Genomic DNA, 25,627 nt, shown 5'->3' on the forward strand with positions numbered 1-25,627 from the left:
TCAATTGAACACCGTTCAATTATTGTAACGTCTATCGAGATGCTTCGAGGCCAGGAATTATATCGATCACTTTATTGAGCAAAACTGTTTATATTCGGACATAAACACACCAAAAACATGAGTAAAACAATTGTATCTCGAAAAACTAGTCATTTTCTGCCGTACAAACCAGGCCAAGACCAACTTGTCATCTGTCACCAACACGCATAGCACTAAACCACTGGTGCGTTTATGGCCACACAAAAAGTCGGACAACTCAAACACCACACAAAGTTACACTATGACTCCTCAGTCATACGTGTGCTTATTTTACTGTCATTTATTATTAATGTTAATTTATTTATATTAGTCATGGAATGTTGTTACACACACTATGTTGAAGTATTACTATTATTATTAATTATTATTATTATTATTATTATTATTATTATTATTATTTATCTTACGGTATATATAACAAATAATATTGGGCAAAATTTAATTGAAATATTGTCGATGTGGCCCTCCAGCAGTGCTCGGGTTGCTCATGCGGCCCCCGGTAAAAATTAATTGCCCACCCCTGAATTAAGGTATGTAAATAATAATAAATAAATAAATTATGTGTAAATAACTCATTTCACAACTAATATATCTGCGGCTTATAGTCCGGTGCGGCTAATATATGGAAACAAATGTTTTCTTCTAAAATTTAGTGGGTGCGGCTTCTATACAGATGCGCTCTATAGTCTAGAAAATACGGTAGTTGTATTATATTTTGCTTCAAACACTATGAAGTAGGGCTGGGCGATATATCGAATATACTCGATATATCGCGGGTTTGTCTCTGTGCGATATAGAAAATGACTATATCGTGATATTCGAGTATACGTTCTCACGCAGTTGCTTTTAGCTGCGGGCATTACACTCACTCTTTCTTGTCTCTCCTTCTTACAGAGACATAAAACAAGCGCACCTTGTTACATACGTCACATACTCTCGCGAGTGCAACGTCATACGCCCTCGCGGAGCAGAGAGGTAGTGGCATAGGTAACGTTAGCTGTGGTGCTAACGGTGCGGTGCGAGTGGTCATACGAGAGAAAAAAGGTGCAAATCTGGTAACAAATGAAGGACGAATTAATTCCCAAGAAAAACAGCACGGGGGTTCATCGTCTGGCGGTGGTTTGGCTTCAAGCGGCAAGATGTTGAACAGACAACCGTAATATGTCAAGTATGCGGCAAAAGCGTTGCTACAAAAAGTATCAGCACTGCTAATGTGTAGCATCATTTGAAAAGTCACCCGCTAGAGAATGAGGAGTGCTTGAAACTCCGCATGTCAACATCTCCGTTCAGTGCCACACCCAACAAAATGCCCAAGCCACCATTTCAAGACCAACACCTTATGAAAAAAATAGTCAACAAAAGAAGGAGATAACGTCCGCAGGAACCTACCACATAGCGAAGGACATACACTATTTGATTTCCTATTATGCAGCTCATTTTTATTTGACACTTATTGAAATATCTTGTGTGACATCATACACAAAAGTGCACTTTTATTTGTTTGAAACTATTGTAGTGGCGTTCTGTACGAAAAGTGCACTTTAATTTAGTGTTATTTTGATATGTCATCTTAGTGACATCATGCACAAAAGTGCACTAATAGCTTGTTTTAAAATGTCTCTGACAATCTTGCACTTTCTGTTTTGGAAATGACGTGAATATTTGTGCCACTGATTAATAATTGTTTAATAAATACAGTTTTGCTAAATTGACTTAGTTGTGATTTCCCTCTCTCCATGAAAGTTTAAAATGAGCATATATTAATGCAGTATGAACAAGAATGTTTTGATGTAGACACATAGAATCATCATACTGCTGTGATTATATGCATCAAGTGGTCATTCAAGGCTAAGGCAAAATATCGAGATATATATTGTGTATCGTGACATGGCCTAAAAATATCGAGATATTAATTAAAGGCCATATCGCCCAGCCCTACTATGAAGAGAAAACTGCGTGGTTCAGTCATTCATTAGCTGCAATCTGTTGCAGTGTACCAAAGAGATGCATTCTCTTAAAGAGACAGTCGTGTTCTCGTCTGTCCTATATTTTGTGTCGCGCTTCATTTCAAGCCATTACGTTCTGGTTGTGTTTGACCCACATCGTGAGTGGCTACCATCAAATGATGGATTAGACAGCCGTTGTTGTTTTTTTCTGGTGGCTTCTATCCCGTCAATGCATCAGAGTGACACTATCGTCTGTTTCGCTGAGCCTGGGTCATGTTTAATGGCCCACTTGCGGGAGCTTGCATCATTAGACCCACAAACCCCGCCCACACGCACAGTTTAGGTGGGATACTTTACCCGATAGTAGGCGTAGGCCCTTCAGTTTAGCCACTGTTTCACCAACAGCCTGTATGGAGCAGCCTGCAGGGGTGACTGGTTCGGACTTCCTCGTTGCTAAGGGATTTCCCTGAGGGAGGGAGCCTCTGTCAGCAGTGACAGCTGAGATGGTGAGGGTTTGTCGGGGGTTTTCTAATGACTGCGTTGCTATAAATAACATGGAGCGCTGCCCGGCTACATGCAGGCCGAGCTGTGCATTATGAAAGCAGGACGTGGCCGCCCTCTCCTCTACAGGGTCTCCTTTTTTTAGTCCTGGGACTGACCTGGTTTTCTGAAGAACACGGAGAAGCACTCCTTCCACTGGCACACTTCCCAGCACGGTGTAGAAACGTTTATACTGCGATTACTACCACGTTTATGCTCGCCTCTCTCACACAAATCTGTAAGGACTCCGGTTGGTCCAGAATGCTGCTGCTCGAATGCAGACTAGTACTCGGACAACAGATCAGACTTCTCCTGTATAGTTTTACTGCCCTGGCTCCCTGAAGCCTGATTTCTTGTCTTAGCCAGACATTTTAGACCGGGGGTGTCAAACTCATTTTAGATGGGGGGCCACATGGAGAAAAATCTACTCCCAAGTGGGCCGTACTGGTAAAATCACGGCACGATAACTTAAAAATAAAGACAACTTCAGATTGTTTTCTTTGTTTAAAAATAGAACAAGCACAAATGTACAAATCCTAATATTGTTGTTTTTTTTTACACTTACATGTTGCGGTTAATAATTTATTTGTCGTTATTTATATTTTCTAAATAAATGATATGATAATGTTCATCAGTCAACTCATTGGTGTTAATTTTCAATCTATCAAGATAAAAAAAATGTATCAAAATCAAATTACAGGATGTTATTTATGTAGGTTGATCATTTTCCTCGACTGATGTACTAACATCATGAGGTTTATTTTGTACATATGTAGCATCATCTTCAAAGATACAAATAATTGCTATTGCGACTAGAGATGTCTGATAATGGCTTTTTTGCCGATATTCCGATATTGTCCAACTCTTAGTTACCGATTCCGATATCAACCGATACCTATATATACAGTCGTGGAATTAACACATTATTATGCCATAATTTTGTTGTGATGCCCCGCTGGATGCATTAAACAAAGTAACAAGGTTTTCCAAAATAAATCAGCTCAAGTTATGGAAACAAATGCCAACATGGCACTGCCATATTTATTATTGAAGTCACAAAGTGCATCATTTTTTTTAACATGCCTCAAAACAGCAGCTTGGAATTTGGGACATGCTCTCCCTGAGAGAGCATGAGGAGGTTGAGGTAGGGGGTAGCAGGGGCGTGCATACTGTAGCGTCCCGGAAGAGTTAGTGCTGCAAGGGGTTCTGGGTATTTGTTCTGTTGTGTTTATGTTGTGTTACGGTGCGGATGTTCTCCCGAAATGTGTTTGTCATTCTTGTTTGGTGTGGGTTCACAGTGTGGCGCATATTTGTAACAGTGCTAAAGTTGTTTATACGGTCACCCTCAGTGTGACCTGTATGGCTGTTGACCAAGTATGCTTGGCATTCACTTGTGTGTGAAAAGCCGTTGTTGGAGCCTATCTATATTATTTATTTATTAATTGTTTTGACAATTAAATCAAATAATCTCAATAATTATGTTGATAAATTATTGGATGTTTTAGATTTCATTGTGATTAACTGATTGTTTTCAGCTGCTCACGCTCCTCCTGGTGAGCCACTTCCTCCTCCTATAATTAAGAAGACAGGACAGCTGGGGGCCCTTTGTCTGTCTATCATGTTGAAGGAGTGAGGAGTGAAACAGTTTGTTCACCGCTAAACAAGTTATTTTGAAGCCACGCTAAATAAGGTATTTTGATTATGTTGAAAGTCAACCACGGAGAATATTTTTTGTTTGTGAAAATAAATTATGATCATTTGGAATCTCGACATATCTTCGCGAGTGCTTATTAAGCAATTTAGTGAGTCAAACACCTCCTCCTCAAGACTACTCTGCATTAATTTATTTTAATTTTTTCGAACTTTTTGAATGCAAGAGTAGCCGCTACAGCCGTAGATATTATGTGATTGGGCCGGCACGCAAAGGCAGTGCCTTTAAGGTTTATTGGTGCTCTGTACTTCTCCCTACGTCCGTGTACACAGCGGCGTTTTAAAAAGTCATACATTTTACTTTTTGAAACCGATACCGATAATTTCCGATATTACATTTTAAAGCATTTATCGGCCGATAATATCGGCAGTCCGATATTATCGGACATCCTAATTGCGACATCCAGTGGACACATTTAGAACAGCTGTTTCATTCATTCCAAAATTTTGTTCGCGGGCCTGATCCGGCCCTCGGGCCGTACGTTTGACACTCCTGTTTTAGCCAATCGTGTGCTTCCAAACGAATTCTGTACCCATCCCTAGTAACTACCCAGCTGTTGGCGGGAAACTTACTCATGTTTAGGTATGGGTAACTTTCACGTTTTCATCGGCACAGTAATAATTCCAGTTACCGAGGAATCAGAATCAGTAATCAACTCTACCAATTTTCGGTACTTTTGTGTGTTCATGTAATAATAAAACTTAATTCGTTTAATTATCAAATCCATTTTTAAATCAACATTTAGCACGTACTGGTAACTGTGCTGTACAGTTGTTATATCGTGTTTCCTTTTACTTCCGAATCTCATTTGCAAGCATGCATTTTTTTCAGTCTGTCATAAGTCTGTCTCCGTAGGGCGGAAGTAGTCTTTGCCATTAGGCTAAATGTGCTGATGTAGTCTTTTGTTAATCCCTAGAAAGTATTCATACTGTAAGTATTATACTTATTACGAACCAGCTGTTTGATTGTAACGTGCATCTTGGTTGTAGTTTTCCTTACCAGTGTTGAAATTGCCATGTAAAATCTCTAATGCTAATCAGTAGCATGTATATAGCATATCCAATGTAAATTAGCATCAGGCTAGCTATTTTCAAAAGTGGAGCCCTATTTTTCAGCGTTTTATATCAGGCATGCCTGCTCTGTTGACATGGAAAATTACAACATTACGTACAAGCAGACCGCGACAAATACGACTGTTTGCCCTCCAAGTGCTTATGTCGGTGTGGAGTCTGCAACCGGACGTGACTTCACATGTAGCAAATGTATCGAAATATGTTGCCATTTGATTTTACGTGACGCGGTCCTCAACCAAATTTGTTGGGTACCTATACAAGTATGAAATTTGATAAAACGATATCAATATCGATATCAATAACAAATGCGTTTGATAAAAAGGTTGTTTTTTTCCTGTATTATATAACCAGCTTTTTTAAATTCACCTACGCAGCAGCTCAGTGCTAACCCATTATGCTAATGAGTCCCCGTGTCATGTGTCCAACTCATAATTGGCGTGGATATCAACCCCGTTTTCAAAGCTTTACTTTTGTGTGTTTGGACGCTTCAAGCAGCAAGTTATTGTTTTTAGTCATCAACAGACTACTGAAGTCATGTCGCAGTTGGAATCAGAAAATAATATTTTAATGTAGTGCCGCTGTCGTCAACAAACGACGACTCATAAAAAAGCAGCCTCAGGACCTGCGTTGGTTACCAGGTGGGGGTCTGCTGGGTTCCGGTTGCCTAGTAACACAGATGTGGGTGTTTATGAGATCATAAATGTTAATTCACAGTTACATTAGGTCTTCCTCAAAGTGCCTCATTTGCATAGTAGCTGGGAGCCTCTTGTGAAGTGCATTTCCTGAATGTGTATTTCCATTTGTAATGTGGGATTGTCATGCCAGTGTAAAAAGACTTAAACTACATGTGCGGGACAGGTCAAAAAGACCCTAAGGCAGGGGTGTCAAACTCATTTTTTAGCTCAGGGGCCGCATGGACCGTGGGCTGGACAGGTAAAATCATGGCATGATAACTTAAAAATACAACTACGACAACTCCAGATTGTTTTCTTTCTTACATTCTGAAAATGTACATATCACAACTAATCCTCTTGACAAAAACGTTTCAAGTTAGTTGAAAACTCTGAGGAAAAAATCGGTGCAGTTTCAAAAACACCATGAAGAACACAATGAACTTAGACTTCATCTCAGTGTCTCTACAAAGCAATTCAATTTAAGTCACAGCTAGAGATGTCCGATAATGGCTTTTTTGCCGATATCCGATATTCCGATATTGTCCAACTCTTAATTACCGATTCCGATATCAACCGATACTGATATATACAGTCGTAGAATTAACACATTATTATGCCTAATTTTGTTGTGATGCCCCGCTGGATGCATTAAACAATGTAACAAGGTTTTACAAAATAAATCAACTCAAGTTATAGGAAAAAATGCCAACATGGCACTGCCATATTTATTATTGAAGTCACAAAGTGCATCATTTTTTTAAACATGCCTCAAAACAGCAGCTTGGAATTCGGGACATGCTCTCCCTGAGAGAGCATGAGGAGGTTGAGGTGGGCGGGGTTCGGGGGGTTGGGGGGTGTAATGGGTAGCGGGGTGTGTATATTGTAGCGTCCCGGAAGAGTTAGTGCTGCAAGGGGTTCTGGGTAATTGTTCAGTTGTGTTTATGTTGTCTTACGGTGCGGATGTTCTCCCGAAATGTGTTTGTCATTCTTGTTTGGTGTGGGTTCACAGTGTGGCGCATATTTGTAACAGTGTTAAAGTTGTTTATACGGTCACCCTCAGTGTGACCTGTATGGCTGTTGACCAAGTATGCCTTGCATTCGCTAGTGTGTGTGAAAAGCCGTAGATATTATGTGATTGGGCAGGCCCGCCCCCAATATTTTTGTCTGGGTGGAAATCGGGAGAAATTCGGGAGAATGTTTGCCCCAGGAGATTATCAGGAGGGGCACTGAAATTCGGGAGTCTCCCGGGAAAATCGGGAGGGTTGGCAAGTAAGACTGGGAGACGCAACTGCTCTGTACTTCTCCCTACGTCCGTGTACCACTCCGTACAGGGGCGTTTTAAAAAGTCATTAATTTTACTTTTTGAAACCGATACCGATAATTTCCGATATTACATTTTAAAGCATTTATCGGCTGATAATATCGGCAGTCCGATATTATCGGACATCTCTAGTCACAGCCCATCTATTATTGAACAAAAAACATGATGAAGCATAAGTAAAAACGTGTCTATGTATCAAGTACCTCATTTGTCAATTCACTTTTTAAAAATGTGCACAGAAGACAATAATTTTCACGGAACTATATCAATGTGTCGTGTCTCATGCAGCATTTTAAGTGGGGTTACCAATTGTTTAGTTTACTCCTGTTTGTTTTACGTTGGGTCGAGGGGGAGGAGTCGCAACCCTGCTTTACCAAACGTGAATAAGTGTGGAGACATTGTTTAGCATTTTCCCCATCATGCATCGCAGAGAATATAAATGAGTGTAATTTAGAATTATGTGTTGTGCTTGGACTTTTTTTTTTTTTTAATGATATCCACAAAGTTCAGTGAACAGGTTGTGTTATGTGTGAGCATGTGTGTTGACTTTTTGTGTTGGTTTGTTTGCGCCATGAGTGGGAAAGCTTGTTAGGATTGGGCCATGTGTAAAAGTGCTGTGCTGTGTTCACTTCAAAGTACAAATCATGGTCATTTTACCTGAATTATTCACGTTGTCGACAAGGTGGCGGCCAGTTCCATTATTAAACTTGTGACGTCTCGCGGTCCAAACTGAACGCCGCGGGCCGTAGTTCGGACACCCCTGTAATCTACACAATGGTAGATAAGTCATGACTGTGTCTTATATAAGAAGAAGATGTAAAAAAAAAAAATATGGAAAACTGTTGGTAAATCAACGAAGAAATGTACATACTCGTACATAAACATAGATATACAATATACAGTTGTGTAAAGAACATAATGTCATGGCTGTCTTGAGTTTCCAATAATTTCTACAACTCCAATTTTTTTGTGATCGAGTGGTCACAAAAAACTTTCATGAAGTTTGGTTCTTTTATGAATGTATTATGGGTCTACTGAAAATGTGACCAAATCTGCTGGGTCAAAAGTATACATACAGCAATGTTAATATTTGGTGACATGTCCCTTGGCAAGTTTCACTGCAATAAGGCGCTTTTGGTAGCTTCTGGTTGAATTTTTGACCACTCCTCTTGACAAAATTGTTGCAGTTCAGCTAAATTTGTTGGTTTTCTGACATGGACTTGTTTCTTTAGCATTGTCTACACGTTTAAGTCAGGACTTTGGGAAGGCCATTCTAAAACCTTAATTCTAGCCTGATTTAGCCATTCCTTTACCACTTTTGACATGTGTTTGGGGTCATAGTCCTGTTGGAACACCCAACTGCGCCCAAGACCCAACCCCCGGGCTGATGATTTTAGGCTGTCCTGAAGAATTTGGGAGGTAATCCTCCTTTTTCCTTGTCCCATTTACTCTCTGTAAAGCACCAGTTCCATTGGCAGCAAAACAGGCCCAGAGCATAATACTACCACCACCATGCTTGACGGTAGGAATGGTGTTCCTTGGATCAAAGGCCTCACCTTTTCTCCTCCAAACATATTGCTGGGTATTGTGGCCGAACAGCTCAATTTTTGTTTCATCTGACCACAGAACTTTCCTCCGGACGGTCTTATCTTTGTCCATGTGAGGTCAGACTAATGACTAATACATTATGTGTGGATAAATTAAATTATAGTACAATGTCAACATACAAGAATAATCAATAAAACGATGAACATTACACAAAATACCTATCAATTTCATCATCTTGCTACAGACAGGTTCAGTATGTTGTTTTTCCAAGTTCATTTTCTATCAACAATCACATTTTGGTTAGCTAATTGTGATGCTTTTTTGTACATATTAGTTTTTAAAAATATATATATTAAATGACAATTAATTAATTTAAAACCATTCAGAAATATTTGAAACTAATATTAGTTTAGTTTTGTTATGTTTGGATCATCATATTTGTCTCCAGACTTGATGTTTAAAACAAATTGGAAATGTTGTGTGCTTTATTGAGCAATTAAATATATACTGTAAACAGAATCATGTATATGATAAATTGCTTATTAGGAGCAGTTTATTCTTCTCCGACCCTCTTTGCGGCGCTGCCCGGGTCGTCGGAACCCCAAAAACACAACCCACTCCTGCCTCTCGTCTCCCCCGTTGTCGTGGAAACGTCTCGCTCTCTGCGGCCATGACAGTTGGCACGCGCCGCTGTTGTTATCGACGCTTGCAACAAGGCGGCCCTCATGTGGGTCAGTAAGCACGCCACCCGAGCCGGAGCCTGCTAGAGCGGCTGTATGAAGGCGGCTGGATGGCTCAGATTACAGCGTGTTTTCATATCACGGTTCTCATTATTATCGTGGTACTGTTAAGTGTGCTCAAACAGTACTTAGACACACGCTAAAATATTTTAACCAAGTTTTATTAATAAACAGACACACTATGCTTTCCTTGCGAGAAGAAATGTTGAATATTGTTTTGCTTCTTGATAGCCAAATTATTATTTGTGTTTAAATATGTTTATCTTTGTCCTTTTTGGATTTTAAGTTTTTTAAGGGTTTCTTAATGATAAAGGAAAAACAGCGTGCTTCACTTTCAGTTTATGTGACGTAGCGGCTGGGCGATAAAATAATATCAGTATATATTGCGATATATCGTTAAAAAATGTGTTCAATAAAACGTTTGATCATTTATTTTTCTTCTTCGTCGGACAAAACCGGAAGTTGCGAAGCAAGGTTGGTTGCATGAACAAAGGCACACGCTCTCTGGTAACCGAGCAACACAGGAAGTGATCACTGGTCAGTGGGAGTGACACGCTAACAGCCAATCAGGTAACAGTGTCAAATATCAAGTTTGGTTGCGCCCTCTTGTTGTCTAGCGGTTGATTCTTTGCATGGAGTGAAAAGAGAAAGTCAAAATGAAGAGTCACCTGGACAGTATGGCAGTTTTGGGGATTTTTTCAAAGGGACCGTAGTCAGACCAAAGTGGTCTGTAAATGATGCAAGGCGCTCATCCCTACCAAGGCCGCTAATACCCAGTGTTGGGACTAACGCGTTACTGTAACGCCGTTAGTTTCGGCGGTAACTAGTAATCCAACGCGTTATTTTTTATATGCAGTAACTCAGTTACCGTTACTGCATGATGCGTTACTGTGTTATTTTACGTTATTTTTATGTAGTATCGGCTAGAAACAGAAGATCTGAGTGTGTTTTATTGGAGCGCTCCGGTGGAAAATAAGAGGCGTGCTTTCTGTGGGTGGGGGAAAGCACGCCTCCCCGCAGGGGAAACGTTCCTCCAGAGTCGTACTTCGGGGCTAACAACCTTCACTTTACCCAGAAGAGGGTCTTTACAGCTGAGGGTGAATGAAGAGCCCGGCGGTTTGTTGCAACTTTGTGACTTTATTGGACGCAGCCATCCACCAAGCTAGAACACCTGCACGCACTCACTGTCGCCGCTCCCTCACGTCTCTCGCCCACTCACTCACTGACGTCACTCACCTCACATGTTGTCATATCTTAAAGGGCCACACACACACACACACACACATACGCTACTCTCATAACAACTAACAAGACATCATGGTGAAGCCAGAAGTCGAGTTTTTTAACATGGAGACATTCTCAATACTTTTCTTTTGTCGAGCACAAAGAAAATAACATTTTAGTTAAATGTAAGTTGTGTCTTGGATCAAAGATCCTATCTACTTAGAGTTAAAGTTAAAGTGCCATTATGTTGCAGCTATTTAAAATAGTTTTGTCAATTTTTTCTGGCCTGAAATAAATTGGCCCTTTGAAACATATCTTTGTCTTTGTGTGTTGTCTGTAGACCACATTGTTTGTGTGTTGTATGTAGACCACATTGTTTGTGTGTTGTCTGTAGACCACATTGTTTGTGTGTTGTCTGTAGAGCACATTGCTTTCTGAGTTCAGTGATGCAAATGCATGTCAAGTTGATCAACAGATGGTATTATTCTCCAGTGCAATAACAGTACTGAAATGAAGGCTAAAAGGGCATTAATGGGAGCCTTAAAAAAAAGGGGGGGAAAAGAAGTAACTAAGTAGTTACTTTTCCTCATTACTTTTTGGTGTAAGTTACTGAGTTAGTAACTGAGTTACTTTTGAAATAAAGTAACTAGTAGTTGTAACTCGTTACTGGTTTTCAGTAACTAACCCAACACTGCTAATACCACACCACCTTAGCAGCGCTCACCCTTTAGAGCACAGCTGTAACTTCCTGGCACTAAACCTGTAGAAAATAGTTCAGGTTTTTCTATGTTTATTTTCACACTTTGCACTATTTTCTTACACTTTATCAAGCATTTCTTACATATTCCTTATTTTTGCACCTTCTTTTTAAGAGCTTATTGTTAGGTTTAGTTAAGTTTACAATTTTGTTGACATTGTTTGAGTGTTTTCCATGCTTGTGTTGACATTTCCTTTCTGCCTTGATAGCTGAGGGGATTATAATCAGAGGACGGTTACATTTTAAATAAACATTTTTTTTACATTTAATATATTTTCAATAGGTCATAAAATATCAATAATTATCGATATCAACTGATTTACGTCACTTATATCGTGCTACATTTTTTAGCCATATTCCCAGCCCTAATGTCACGTATGTTTACTTCCTGTCGTAGACACGCCCTTGTATGGATTTTCAAATGTGTCACTCTTAAGAAAGCACAGTAGGTTCAATGTGCACAATTGAGTATCTTAGTTGCTCTGGTGTGTTTACACAAGTTTAGATTGGGTTATGATGTTTGTAATGGGAAAAAACGTTAATGTGGCATGTCGTCATGCTAGCATTTAAGATAACCGGCAGATAGCGACCAACGCTTCTCCAGGAATTAGCAATGAGTTTATCGAAATTTGGTACTCAATCACGGTTTTAGGATAATTACAATTTTAAACGATAATTGGCCACTAACCAGTAATAACTACATCCTTGGTTTGTATAGTAATTAACAGCTGGCTAACGCAAATCCCATAGGGGTGATGACAGGATGGTCAGCGCCTGAGAGCTTCGGCCCGCCACCATGGCCCTCACACCCTCCCCTCTGTTGCTAGATATCTCGAGATGTACGTTGTAATATGTATATGTGCTTTGCTATGGAGGTTTTTTCCCAATCCAGAATGGGCCCCCTTAGGAGCCCAGTCTAGATTGTATTTTTTTACTCATCCTTCCCCAGCGTTAACCTTTTTCCCATCTTTTACGGGGCGCCTTGTGGCGACTCATTGGCGTTCCTGTTCTGTAACCCTGTACACTGTTTGTCTAATCTTGAACGGGTTTGTGCTGAAAACAAAGTTTCGTTGTACTTGTGCAATAACAATAAAGACCTATCCTATCCTATCCTAAGTAACATGTTAGAGTGATTGGCCAGGTTGATAGTGATGGTTCAGGCTTACCCGTAAATGAGTTAGTTTTTGGCACACACATGTTGGACCAGGGCACAGTGTACCCTCTGCAGTAAGGAGGTCATGTCCTTGACCTAGTTGGAAGTGGCGGCTCCATGGCGACACTTCATTAGTAAGGACTAGCTCATGCCCCCTCAGCTGCTCCCTCCACGAGCGTTCGATGTCCCAAGCGCGCCAATTCACGCAAATTCAACCGATCTCTGCGGATTATGCGCGGCCTCGCAACTTTGTCCAGTGCCTGCCTCGCACGTTTTGGCCAATCGACCTAATTTTCGCCAATCGGCAAGCAGGAACAGCAACGTGTAATAATATTGCAATTCTTTATTGCCTAAACAGCACAATTGACTTACTTCCTGTTCCTGTCTACTGCACTAAGCCTTCTGGGTACTCCATATATTAGCCGCATCGGAGTATAAGCCGCTGATATGTACTTTGTGAAATTGTGAAAGTTTATTTACATACTTTAATTGTTTCCAAACAGTCTCTGTAACAGGGCAGTAAAATGGCTGAACAAACAAAACAGAAGTCATCATCATGGACCCGCTAGATGCGCAAGCTAGCTCCCCAATCAGCTAAACAGACTCAATAACTCCACGGTGACGTTTTGGGGAATTTACTGAAGAATTTGTGAAAATGGAACAATGTAAAAAGAATGCAATTGTAAGTTAATAATACTAACAGACACTTGTAAACGTGTGAGTATATTATTTAATGGTAACGATGCCAGCTTCATTACATTACGATAGTACGTGCAGATATGCATGAAAACACCTACAGACATCCCACATGGGACGGTTCAGCAAGTAAGAATTGTTTTAGTTTTATTGTAAAACTTACAAACAGTGTTGAATGAAGAATCCATACATGTAGAAACACTATGGACGGCTAGAAGACGGAACAGCACTTCTACTTCCGGTTCAAAGCATTAAACAGCAGGAAACACTTGTACTGCAGGCATTCACCCAGCTGCACCTGCATGGGCGAACTCGTCCAAAGGATGGCGCTATAGCACAAACAATAACACACCTTTCAAGTGTCTTTGCATGTATTTAATAAAAACTCGTATTTTTATGGCAGTCAGCGAAGAAAAATCCGTAAATTAGCCGCACCGTTTTATAAAGCGCAGGGTTCAAAGCGTAGGAAAAAAGTAGCGCCTTATAGTCCGGAATTTACGGTATATATATTTTTTTGACATGTATTTATCCAAGGTAAGACCATGAAGAACAGATTTCCATTTTGCAACACAAAGAGGCAGCATTTATATAAAGCATTTATATAAAAGAGATGCTGAAGTGTGATGGTATTCTTTCGTCATCTCTCATTAATCAACAAAAATGTACGCTTTACATCGCTCACACAGTTCAAAACTCTTTTAGTGTGCATGGGTAAGTGTGTTTCAACATAAATGAATGTTGAAGACAGACCAACACTTTTCAGCATAAAACATACACAGAGAATGTCTGCAACAGACAGCTTATTATCATTATCATGAATAAAACAGTACAATAATTTGAGGATGTGCTTTTACTGCCACCTAGTGTCCACTTTTAGGTCTGTGTGGTGTAAAATGAGCAAAACATCAACACAGTATTTGTTTTCCGATTTAATGTTGTAAGCTTCAAAACAATTTTTTGCCACGACTTTGAGAAAACACTCACTCAGGCATTTTAGATCGCAGTAATCTTTAAAAAAAAAAAAAAAGAAGGTCCTGTTTTGTGTAATTGTGAGCAAGAACCAAGTGTGTCTCAACTCTCATCTTTTCTCTCCCCCAGTCGATCCTGACGAGATCAAGCGGCTCGGGAAGCGCTTCAAGAAACTCGACCTGGATAACTCGGGCTCGCTCAGCGTGGAGGAGTTCATGTCGCTGCCCGAGCTGCAGCAGAACCCGCTGGTGCAGAGGGTCATCGACATCTTCGACACGGACGGCAACGGCGAAGTGGACTTTAAAGGTGGGCGCCACACTGGCACAAGAAAGCTCGATATAATTTGATTTGATTTATTTTTAATTGAATATACTTTAATTTCATACAATTTAATGTAGTATAATGTAATTAAATATAATTTTATTTAATATGATTCAATATAGTATAATCTAATATACTTTAATTTAATATAATATACTATATTAAATTATATTAAAATATAATTTAATACAATATAATGTATCATATAAAATTGTATTAAAACAAAATGTAATACAATTTAATATGATATAATTTAATTTAATATAAAGTAGTTTAATATAATTTTATATAATATAATTTAATATAATTGAAGTTATTTTATAATTTAATAATTAATATTAATATACCGTATTAAAATATAATTTAATACAATGTAATATATTATATTAAAATATAATTTTATATAAATTAATTTAGTATCATTGTAGGCCACACATACAGTAAAGAACACAATAATGAGCAATTGTAGGCAACAAGCTACAGGAAGTTAAAACAGAGTCACACAGACAAGAAACTGAATATTCATAATGATATTAATAATAATGATAATGATAACAATAATGAGCCACATAAACAGAATGAAATAGTTTGTATTTTAAAACAAGGGTCTTCAACGTTTTATAAACTGATGGAGACAAAGAGCGGGGACCCCAAACTTAAATATCTTGTGTACAATTATAATTGTGTTTACATTAAACTGGTCTTAAAAGGTACCTTGTTGTTTTGCAATAATTAGACTTAGACTTCCTTTTTATTGTCATTCAAATTTGAACTTTACAGCACAGATAATAATAATAATAATAATGACATACAAATAACAGTATTGGGCCGCTAATTGCTAGCTGGCAACTAGTGTGCTAATCACTAGCTGACAACTAACGCGTTAATCACGAGCTGACTTTTGTGCATGAGGTCACACAAGATATTTCAATAAGTGTCAAATAAAAACGAGCTGCATAATAGGAAATCAAATAGTGTATGTCCTCCGCTATGTGGTAGGTTCCTGCGGACGTTATCTCCTTCTGTTGTTGACTATTTTTGGTTGATGTGGAAATGGAAGACGCCAGGATCAATTGGGTCAGTGCATTTTGTTGGTGTGGCGTCGGCCGAGATGTTGACATGCAGAGTTTCAAGCACTCTTCATTCTCTAGCGGGTGACTTTTCAAATGATGCTACAAATTAGCAGTAATGCTACTTTTTGTAGCAACGCTTTTGCCGCATACTTGACATATTACGGTTGTCTGTTCAACATCTTTCCGCTTGAAGCCAAACCACCGCCAGACGATGGACCCCCTGCTGTTTTTCTTGGGAATTAATTCTTCTTCCTTAATTAGTTAATAGATTCGCACCTTCTCTCTCCCGTATTACCACTCGCACCGCTCCACTTGCACCACAGCTAACTTTACCATGCCGCTACCTCTCTGCTCCGCGAGGGCGTGTGACGTTGCACGCGCGACAGTATGTGACGTATGTAGGAAGGTGCGCTTGTTTTATGTCTCTGTGAGAAGGAGAGACAAGAGAGAGGGCAGAGAGCATGCAGTGTAATGCCCGCAGCTAAAAGCAACTGCGTGAGGACGTATACTTGAATATCACGAAATAGTCATTTTCTATATCGCACAGAGACAAACCCGCGATATATCGAGTATATCAGATATATCACCCAGCCCTAGTTGTGTATTAACTCTTTTTGTGTAATAACTGTGTTGTTGTGTAATAACTGCAGTTGTGTAATTCTGTTTACTTTCTGCCGCCACAGAGTTCATCGAGGGTGTGTCACAGTTCAGTGTCAAAGGCGACAAGGAATCAAAGCTTCGATGTGAGTTACACCTCCTCACAATTTACTACTACTACTACTATTACTACTACTACTACTACTACTGCTATTACTACTACTACTGCTAGTACTACTACTACTACTGCTATTACTACTACTACTGCTAGTACTACTACTACTACTGCTATTACTACTACTACTACTACTACTGCTATTACTACTACTGCTATTACTACTACTACTGCTAGTACTACTACTACTACTACTGCTAGTACTACTACTACTACTGCTATTACTACTACTACTGCTAGTACTACTACTACTACTGCTATTACTACTACTACTACTACTACTGCTATTACTACTACTGCTATTACTACTACTACTGCTAGTACTACTACTACTACTACTGCTAGTACTACTACTGTTATTATTACTATTACTACTACTACTACTGCCATTACTACTACTACTACTACTGCTATTACTACTACTACTACTACTACTACTGCCATTACTACTACTGCTACTGCTATTACTACTAATACTACTACTGCTATTACTACTACTACTACTACTACTACTGCCATTACTACTACTACTACTACTATTACTACTACTACTACAGCTATTACTACTACTACTGCTATTACTACTACTACTACTGCTATTACTACTACTACTGCTAGTACTACTACTGCTATTATTACTACTACTACTGCTATTACTACTACTGCTACTACTGATATTACTACTACTACTACTACTACTACTACTACTACTACTACTACTGCCATTACTACTACTACTACTACTGCTATTACTACTACTACTACTACTACTACTGCCATTACTACTACTGCTACTGCTATTACTACTAATACTACTACTGCTATTACTACTACTACTACTACTACTACTGCCATTACTACTACTACTACTACTATTACTACTACTACTACAGCTATTACTACTACTACTGCTATTACTACTACTACTACTGCTATTACTACTACTACTGCTAGTACTACTACTGCTATTATTACTACTACTACTGCTATTACTACTACTGCTACTACTGCTATTACTACTACTACTACTACTACTACTACTACTACTACTACTGCCATTACTACTACTACTACTACTGCTATTACTACTACTACTGCTATTACTACTACTACTACTGCTATTACTACTACTACTGCTGCTATTACTACTACTACTACTACAGCTATTACTACTACTACTACTACTGCTATTACTACTACTACTGCCATTACTACTACTACTACTACTGCTATTACTACTACTACTACTACTGCTATTACTACTACTACTACTACTACTGCTATTACTACTACTACTACTGCTATTACTACTACTACTACTACTGCCATTACTACTACTACTACTGCTATTACTACTACTACTACTACAGCTATTACTACTACTACTACTACTACTGCTATTACTACTACTACTACTGCCATTACTACTACTACTACTGCTATTACTACTACTACTACTACAACAGCTATTACTACTACTACTACTACTACTGCTATTACTACTACTACTACTACTGCTATTACTACTACTACTACTGCCATTACTACTACTACTACTGCTATTACTACTACTACTACTACAGCTATTACTACTACTACTACTACTGCTATTACTACTACTACTACTACTACTACTACTGCCATTACTACTACTACTACTGCTATTACTACTACTACTACTACTGCTATTACTACTACTACTACTACTACTGCTATTACTACTACTACTACTACTGCTATTACTACTACTACTACTACTACTACTACTGCCATTACTACTACTGCTATTACTACTACTACTACTACTACTGCTATTACTACTACTACTATAGCTATTACTACTACTACTACTACTGCTATTACTACTACTACTACTGCTAGTACTACTACTGCTATTATTACTACTACTACTACTACTACTGCTATTACTACTACTACTACTACTACTGCTATTACTGCTATTACTACTACTACTAATGCTATTACTACTACTACTACTACTGCTATTACTACTACTGCTATTACTACTACTGCTATTACTACTACTACTACTATTATTACTACTGCTATTACTACTACTACTACTATTACTACTATTACTGCTACTGCTATTACTACTGCTATTACTACTACTACTGCTATTACTACTACTACTACTGCTGCTATTAGTACTACTACTATTACTACTACTACTACTACTACTGCTACTACTACTATTACTACTGCTATTACTACTACTACTACTACTACTGCTATTACTACTACTACTACTGCTATTAGTACTACTACTATTACTACTACTGCTATTAGTACTACTACTATTATTACTACTGCTATTACTACTACTACTACTATTACTACTACTACTATTATTACTATTACTACTGCAATTACTACTACTATTACTGCTATTACTACTACTACTTCTACTACTACTACTACTATTACTGCTACTGCTATTACTACTGCTATTACTACTACTACTACTACTACTACTACTATTACTGCTACTGCTATTACTACTGCTATTACTACTACTACTATTACTGCTATTACTACTGCTATTACTACTACTACTACTACTACTACTACTACTACTATTACTGCTATTACTACTACTACTACTATTACTGCTACTGCTATTACTACTACTACTACTACTATAATAAATGATAAATGGGTTATACTTGTATAGCGCTTTTCTACCTTCAAGGTACTCAAAGCGCTTTGACACTATTTCCACATTCACCCATTCACACACACATTCACACACTGATGGAGGGAGCTGCCATGCAAGGCGCTAACCAGCAGCCATCAGGAGCAAGGGTGAAGTGTCTTGCCCAAGGACACAACGGACGTGACTAGGATGGTAGAAGGTGGGGATTGAACCCCAGTAACCAGCAACCCTCCGATTGCTGGCACGGCCACTCTACCAACTTCGCCACGCCGTCCCTACTACTACTACTACTATTACTGCTACTCCTATTACTACTGCTATTACTACTACTACTATTACTGCTACTCCTATTACTACTACTGCTATTACTACTGCTATTACTACTACTACTACTACTGCTACTACTATTACTACTACTACTACTATTACTGCTACTACTATTACTGCTACTGCTATTACTACTACTACTACTGCTACTACTATTACTACTACTACAACTACTACTACAACTATTACTACTACTACTACTACAACTACAGTACAGGAGTGGAATGAAGTACTGAAGTATGTTTACCTCTGCTTGGCGCCATGTTCCCTCTGAGCCTCCTAGAATTGTTGTCTTTTGGTCCGCAGTCGCCTTCCGGATCTACGACATGGACAAGGACGGCTACATCTCCAACGGCGAGCTGTTCCAGGTGCTGAAGATGATGGTGGGCAGCAACCTGAAGGACACGCAGCTCCAGCAGATCGTGGACAAGACCATCATCAACGCCGACCGGGACGGCGACGGCAGGATATCCTTCGAAGAATTCTGCGCCGTAAGTTGTTTTGTTTTTCATTCTGACGTTTGTGCAAACTGCTGTCTGTTCTTTCTCAACGCCAGTGTGCTAACTTGGAGGACAAATGTTTTCATTTGCTCCTAATTTCCTCCAGGAGTCCTGATAACTACCATCATTTCCACGCTTTAGAGGTCACTGGTATTTAAGCCACACCCACAACATTTTAGAAGAAAATAATATTTTTACATATATTAGCCACACCGGACTATAAGCTGCACATATATACTGTAAATGTTTATTTAAATACTTTAATTGTTTCCAAACAGTGCCTGTAACGCGGCAGTAAAACGGCTGATCAAACAAAAGAGAAGTCATCGTCATGGACCCACTAGACTCTATAACGAAACTGAAACAATACAAAAATAATGCCATTGTAAGTTAATATTACTAACACAGAAACTCGTAAACGTGTTAGCATATTAGCTCATGCTAACGATGCTAGCTTGATTACAATACGATAGCACGTACAAATATGCATGAAAACACTCCTACAGACATCACACATGGGACGGTTTAGTAAGTAAGAATTGTTTTAGTTATATTGTAAAACTTGCAAACGTTGCTTAGAGCGATGAATAAAGAATACATACGAGTAGAAACGATATAGATAGCTAAAAGACTGAAGACTCGGTTGGAAAAAAAAAAAGCACTACCGATAAATGGAAGCTCACTGCAGAGCAAATTCGTTCAATTATTTTTTTTTTTATTAAATTATTTTTATTATTGTCTATAGCGAAGGAAAATCCATAAATTAGCCGCAGAGTCCTAAGTTTAGGACACAAGTAGCGGTTCGTAGTCCGGAATTTAGGTAAATAATACTAACACAGACACCTGTAAACGTGTTAGCATATTAGCTAATGCTAAGAGTGCTAGCTTGATTACATTACGATAGCACGTACAAATATGCATGAAAACACTCCTACAGACATCACACATGAGACGGTTCAGTAAGTAAGAATTGTTTTAGTTATATTGTAAAACTTACAATCATTGTTTGGAGTGATGAATGAAGAATCCATATGAGTAGATTTGCTATGGACGGCTAAAAGACAGAACGGCACGCCGGTTGGGGGGGGCGGGGGGGAGAGCACTACCAACAAATGGAAGAGCATTGCATCACCTGCAGTGAGCGAATTTCTACAAACTATAAAACACCCTCAAAGTGTTTTTGCTTGTTTTTTTAAAAATTATTTTTATTACTAGTTTTAGCGAAAAAAAATCCATAAATTAGCAGCTGGGTCTTGTAAGTTTAGGACAAAAGGTTTAGGACAAAAGTAGCGGCTTATGTTAGCATATTCGCTAATTCTAACGACGCTAGCTTGATTACATTATGATAGCATGTGCAAATAGGCATGAAAACACTCCTACTTCAGTAAGTAAGAATTGTTTTAGTTGTATTGTAAAACTTACAAACGTTGCTTGGAGCGATGGTTGAAGAATCCGTTCGAGCAGAAGCGCTATGGACGGTTATACTTCCGGCTCAAGGCACGAAACAGGAAATGCATTTTCAACCCTCCGCACCTCATCCAAAACTCATCCAAAAGATGGCGCCGTAGCACAGACAATAACACATACGGCTGTGAATATTTGGGCACCACATGATTTGATTCAATTCTTGGAGGTAACGATTCAATTCAGAATCGATTCTCGATTCAAAATCAATACTTTTTTAATAACATTGGATGCCAGTTCTTTGATTTACTACATCCCTCCATAACATAGATGGATCAATTTCTATATTACTTCAAAGAAAACTGGTTTTGAAAATGAAATAATTGTTTTTTAGTAAAAAGATCTTCGATATTTATTTTAATCGATTAAGAATCGTGACAAAAGAGAATCCTGATACATTCGATTTTTTTTTGACACCCCTAATAACACCTTTTCAGTGTCTCTGTCGGTGTTGAAACGTATTTGTGGAATACAAAACATTATGGCCGCTGGCGAAGATAAATCAACAAATGAGCCGCACCGTTTTACAAACCACAGGGTTCAAAGCGTAGGGAAAAAAGTAGCGTCTTGTAGTCGGATAAATTCGGTAGTACATTACTAACAAGATAATCCTATATCCTAGAGAATCCTTTAAAAAAAGTCCTGAATCCACACGGTGATCTGTGGGTGTTTGTCACCTGATTTGATTCAATTCTTGGAGGTAACGATTCAATTCAGAAACGATTCTCGATTCAAAATCAATACTTTTTTAATAACATTGGGTGCCAGTTCTTTGATTTAGCACATCCCTCCATAACAGATGGATCAATTTCTATATTACTTCAAAGAAAACTGGTTTTGTTTGATAAAATTGTACCCAAACATTTAGTAAACTGGCTGGACAGGACACATTTTTGAAAAATGAAATACATTTATTTTTTTTAAAGAAAAAAAATCTTTGATTTTTTTCTAATCGATTAAGAATCGTGACAAATAAGAATCCTGATACATTAGATTTGTTTGGACCCCCCTAATAACACCTTTTCAGTGTCTCTGTCGGTGTTGAAACGTATTTGTGGAATGCAAAACATTATGGCCGTTAGCGAAGAGAAATCAACAAATGAGCCGCACCGTTTTACAAACCGCAGGGTTCAAAGCATAGGGGAAAAAGGAGCGGCTTGTTGTTGGATAAATTCGGTACCTACTCAGTGGCCTAGTGGTTAGAGTGTCCGCCCTGAGATCGGTAGGTCGTCAGTTCAAACCCCGGCCGAGTCATACCAAAGTCTATAAAAATGGGACCCATTACCCCCCTGCTTGGCACTCAGCATCAAGGGTTGGAATTGGGGGTTAAATCACCAAAAATGATTCCTGGGCGTGGCCACCGCTGCCCTCACCTCCCAGGGGGTGAACAAGAGGGATGGGTCAAATGCAGAGGACAAATTTCACCACACCTAGTGTGTGTGTGACTATTGTCAGGTTCAAACACTGATGACATCTATTAAACAAGACAAGAAGCAAGGAATTAAACAGACATAATTACATTTGGCTCATTTGAGGAGAGACGCGTAGACACTGTACCCTTGCACAGTGTCGTCCCACGCCCCTGACGAAGGATTGTACGCCTCCTCTTTTATTTGGACTTTCCCTGATTACATGGCAACAGCTGCTTCTAAGGGAGGGGGGTCGTAAACAGCCATCGCCTTTGGTTATGGAACAGTTCACAGAAAAGGTCGTCAACAGCCGTTGCCCTCGGTCACAGAACAGTTCAAAGAAAAGGTCGCCTTGAGGGGAGTCAGGCCCTGCTTCCTCTCTGCTTTGTAGTTCTCGGGTCAAAACAAAATCTTTCTGTGGATTACAATACATGAAAGAAACAGAACACCTCCTTGTTGCTTCCCATCCTACACAGTGGAGTTTTACAAGCCTTCTTCTTGGTAGGTTCAAAGACAGCTTTTGTCTGCTCGCCGGGAACTCATGGCAGCACAAAGTTTTGTGATAACTTAGATACAATTATTCTGACAACTACTTTAACTTTAACTTAAGGTAGTACATTACTAACAAGATAATGCTATCTCTTAGAGAATCCTTTAAAAAAAAGTCCTGAATCCACACGATGATCCGTGGGTGTTTGTTTGTCGCTTCCAAGCAGGCTGCAAGAGGGTTCACTCATTGCATCGCTGTCAGCATGTTTGCTCTGTAGCCGAGCAAAATAGCATGAGTTGTGCCAAAGGATTTATAGCGGCGCACGTTCCCTGCGGGGGCGGCATAGCTCGGTTGGTAGAGTGGCCGTGCCAGCAACTTGAGGGTTCCAGGTTCGAGCCCCGCTTCCGCCATCCTAGTCACTGCCGTTGTGTCCTTGGGCAAGACACTTTACCCACCTGCTCCCAGTGCCACCCACACTGGTTTTAATGTAACTTAGATATTGGGTTTCACTATGTAAAGCGCTTTGAGTCACTAGAGAAAAAGAGCTATATAAATATTATTCACTTCACTAATGAAATAATTATGCTTGCTATGTATTAAAAAAAAATAAATTGGTATTTTTACATCAATATTACTTCAATTTATAACGGTTTTTGATATTCAAATTTTCATGTATTATTCGTCATATTTTACTTCTATTCCTAATTCTTAAATCTTTTTATATTATGTATTAGTATTAATATCATCTAGATGGGTGTTTCTTAACTATAGGGCATTGTTCGGCCGGGAGCACAAAAAATATGTTTCACAGCAGTACTCAGTTGTAATACACTTTCCCACCACTTGTGGCAGTAATGAAAATATTTTAAAACAAAACGTAAAAAGTTTGGAGCTGAAGCCATAAGGGAGCGCAAAAATTATGACTAAGATGATGGAGCTGTGTGCACTTCAATGTTATTGACAGATTCAGAAACATATTTACAGTGTTTATTATTAATTTAGTTAGAATGTGTTTATTTTAGCCCTGCTTAACTGTATTTAAAGCATTTTTTCATCAGTTTTAAGGAGTAAATAAACTAAGTAGGTTAGCTATTATTATTTAATACAATTAAATGTAACTCAGATATTGGGTTTCACTATGTAAAAGCGCTTTAAGTCACTAGAGAAAAGCGCTATATAAATATAATCCACACTTCACTTCCTTTGTGGTCTCTCCTGCAGGTGGTCGGCGGTCTGGACATCCACAAAAAGATGGTGGTGGACGTGTGAGCGCTCCTCGTCCTTCTCCTTCCCGCTCGCTACAGTCCCCGCCCCCTTTCCCCGTCACGGCCTCCATCTCTGAAGACAGGCTCAACAAGTAAAAAAAAGAAGGTAAAAACACGCCGGAGAAATGATCTCTCTTTTCGGGAGGCGTCTGGCTAACTTGAGAAGTGAAGAGCGAGCGATAGGAAGGAGAAAAAAAAAGGACTTAAAAGACACGTCGATGAGGCGGAGAAGTCGTTCGTATGTTTGTTTCTTTTGTTTGATGCGTTCATTACACAGTACTATCTACTAGAAGTGCCAAGCAGAACATATCCACACACACTTTTAGGGCTCACTAGACGGGCCTGGAGGGAGGAGAAAAGCCGCGGTCCATTTACCTGGGAAGTCGGAGCTGGGAATGACGTCACGGCCGAGTCGCCATTGTTCCAGTTACGATGTCGGAAGTGGAGATGAGCGCATCCACAAACGCTATTCTTGTTCTTGCCTTGTCTGAATATAAACAACGTACGGGAAAATACGCACTTTCAAACACGCTGGACCGTATGCCACCTGTATCGGATTTTTTGTGAACAGTGCAATTCCGATTGTTTTCATCTCCGACCCAGGCCGCTTTCCTGCGTGGAAATAAATTGGATACATACGCAACGTCAACGCGAACGCTCCCGCGATCAAGTCGCATTCATCTGACCAGAACGTCATCAAAAAAGCGATGAACGTCGTAATTACTCGCCAAAATAGACGGTTACAAAATGAGTAGTTGACGACAGGGCAAATCAAATGTTTTAGGAACTCACGTCATCAAGCAGCAAAACATCTCGTAAAACTACTTGTAAAAAGTACAGGTCAAGTTAGGAATCAAAATTTTTGTTAACGTGAATGATTACATTAAAAAATCCGATTCGGACGTCCGACCCTGCAGTTTGAACGTAGCCTTAGAGCG

General features: G+C 39.1%; 1 protein-coding gene across 1 annotated transcript in view; it reads left to right on the plus strand.

Annotated features, from left to right (window-relative positions):
- The window catches only part of LOC133656966 (calcineurin subunit B type 1-like), a 50,433-nt gene that overhangs the window by 24,533 nt on the left and 273 nt on the right, over positions 1-25,627 (plus strand). The window contains exons 3-6 of the mRNA XM_062057854.1: positions 14,521-14,697; positions 16,469-16,528; positions 19,868-20,052; positions 24,646-25,627. The exon at positions 24,646-25,627 is cut by the window's right edge and continues 273 nt beyond it. Of these exons, the coding sequence (XP_061913838.1) occupies positions 14,521-14,697; positions 16,469-16,528; positions 19,868-20,052; positions 24,646-24,693 (470 nt within the window). The 3' untranslated portion in view covers positions 24,694-25,627. The remainder of the gene's footprint in view (positions 1-14,520; positions 14,698-16,468; positions 16,529-19,867; positions 20,053-24,645) is intronic.

The sequence above is a fragment of the Entelurus aequoreus genome, linkage group LG09 (assembly GCF_033978785.1).
Source record: "Entelurus aequoreus isolate RoL-2023_Sb linkage group LG09, RoL_Eaeq_v1.1, whole genome shotgun sequence".
Classification (NCBI taxonomy): Eukaryota; Metazoa; Chordata; class Actinopteri; order Syngnathiformes; family Syngnathidae; genus Entelurus; species Entelurus aequoreus.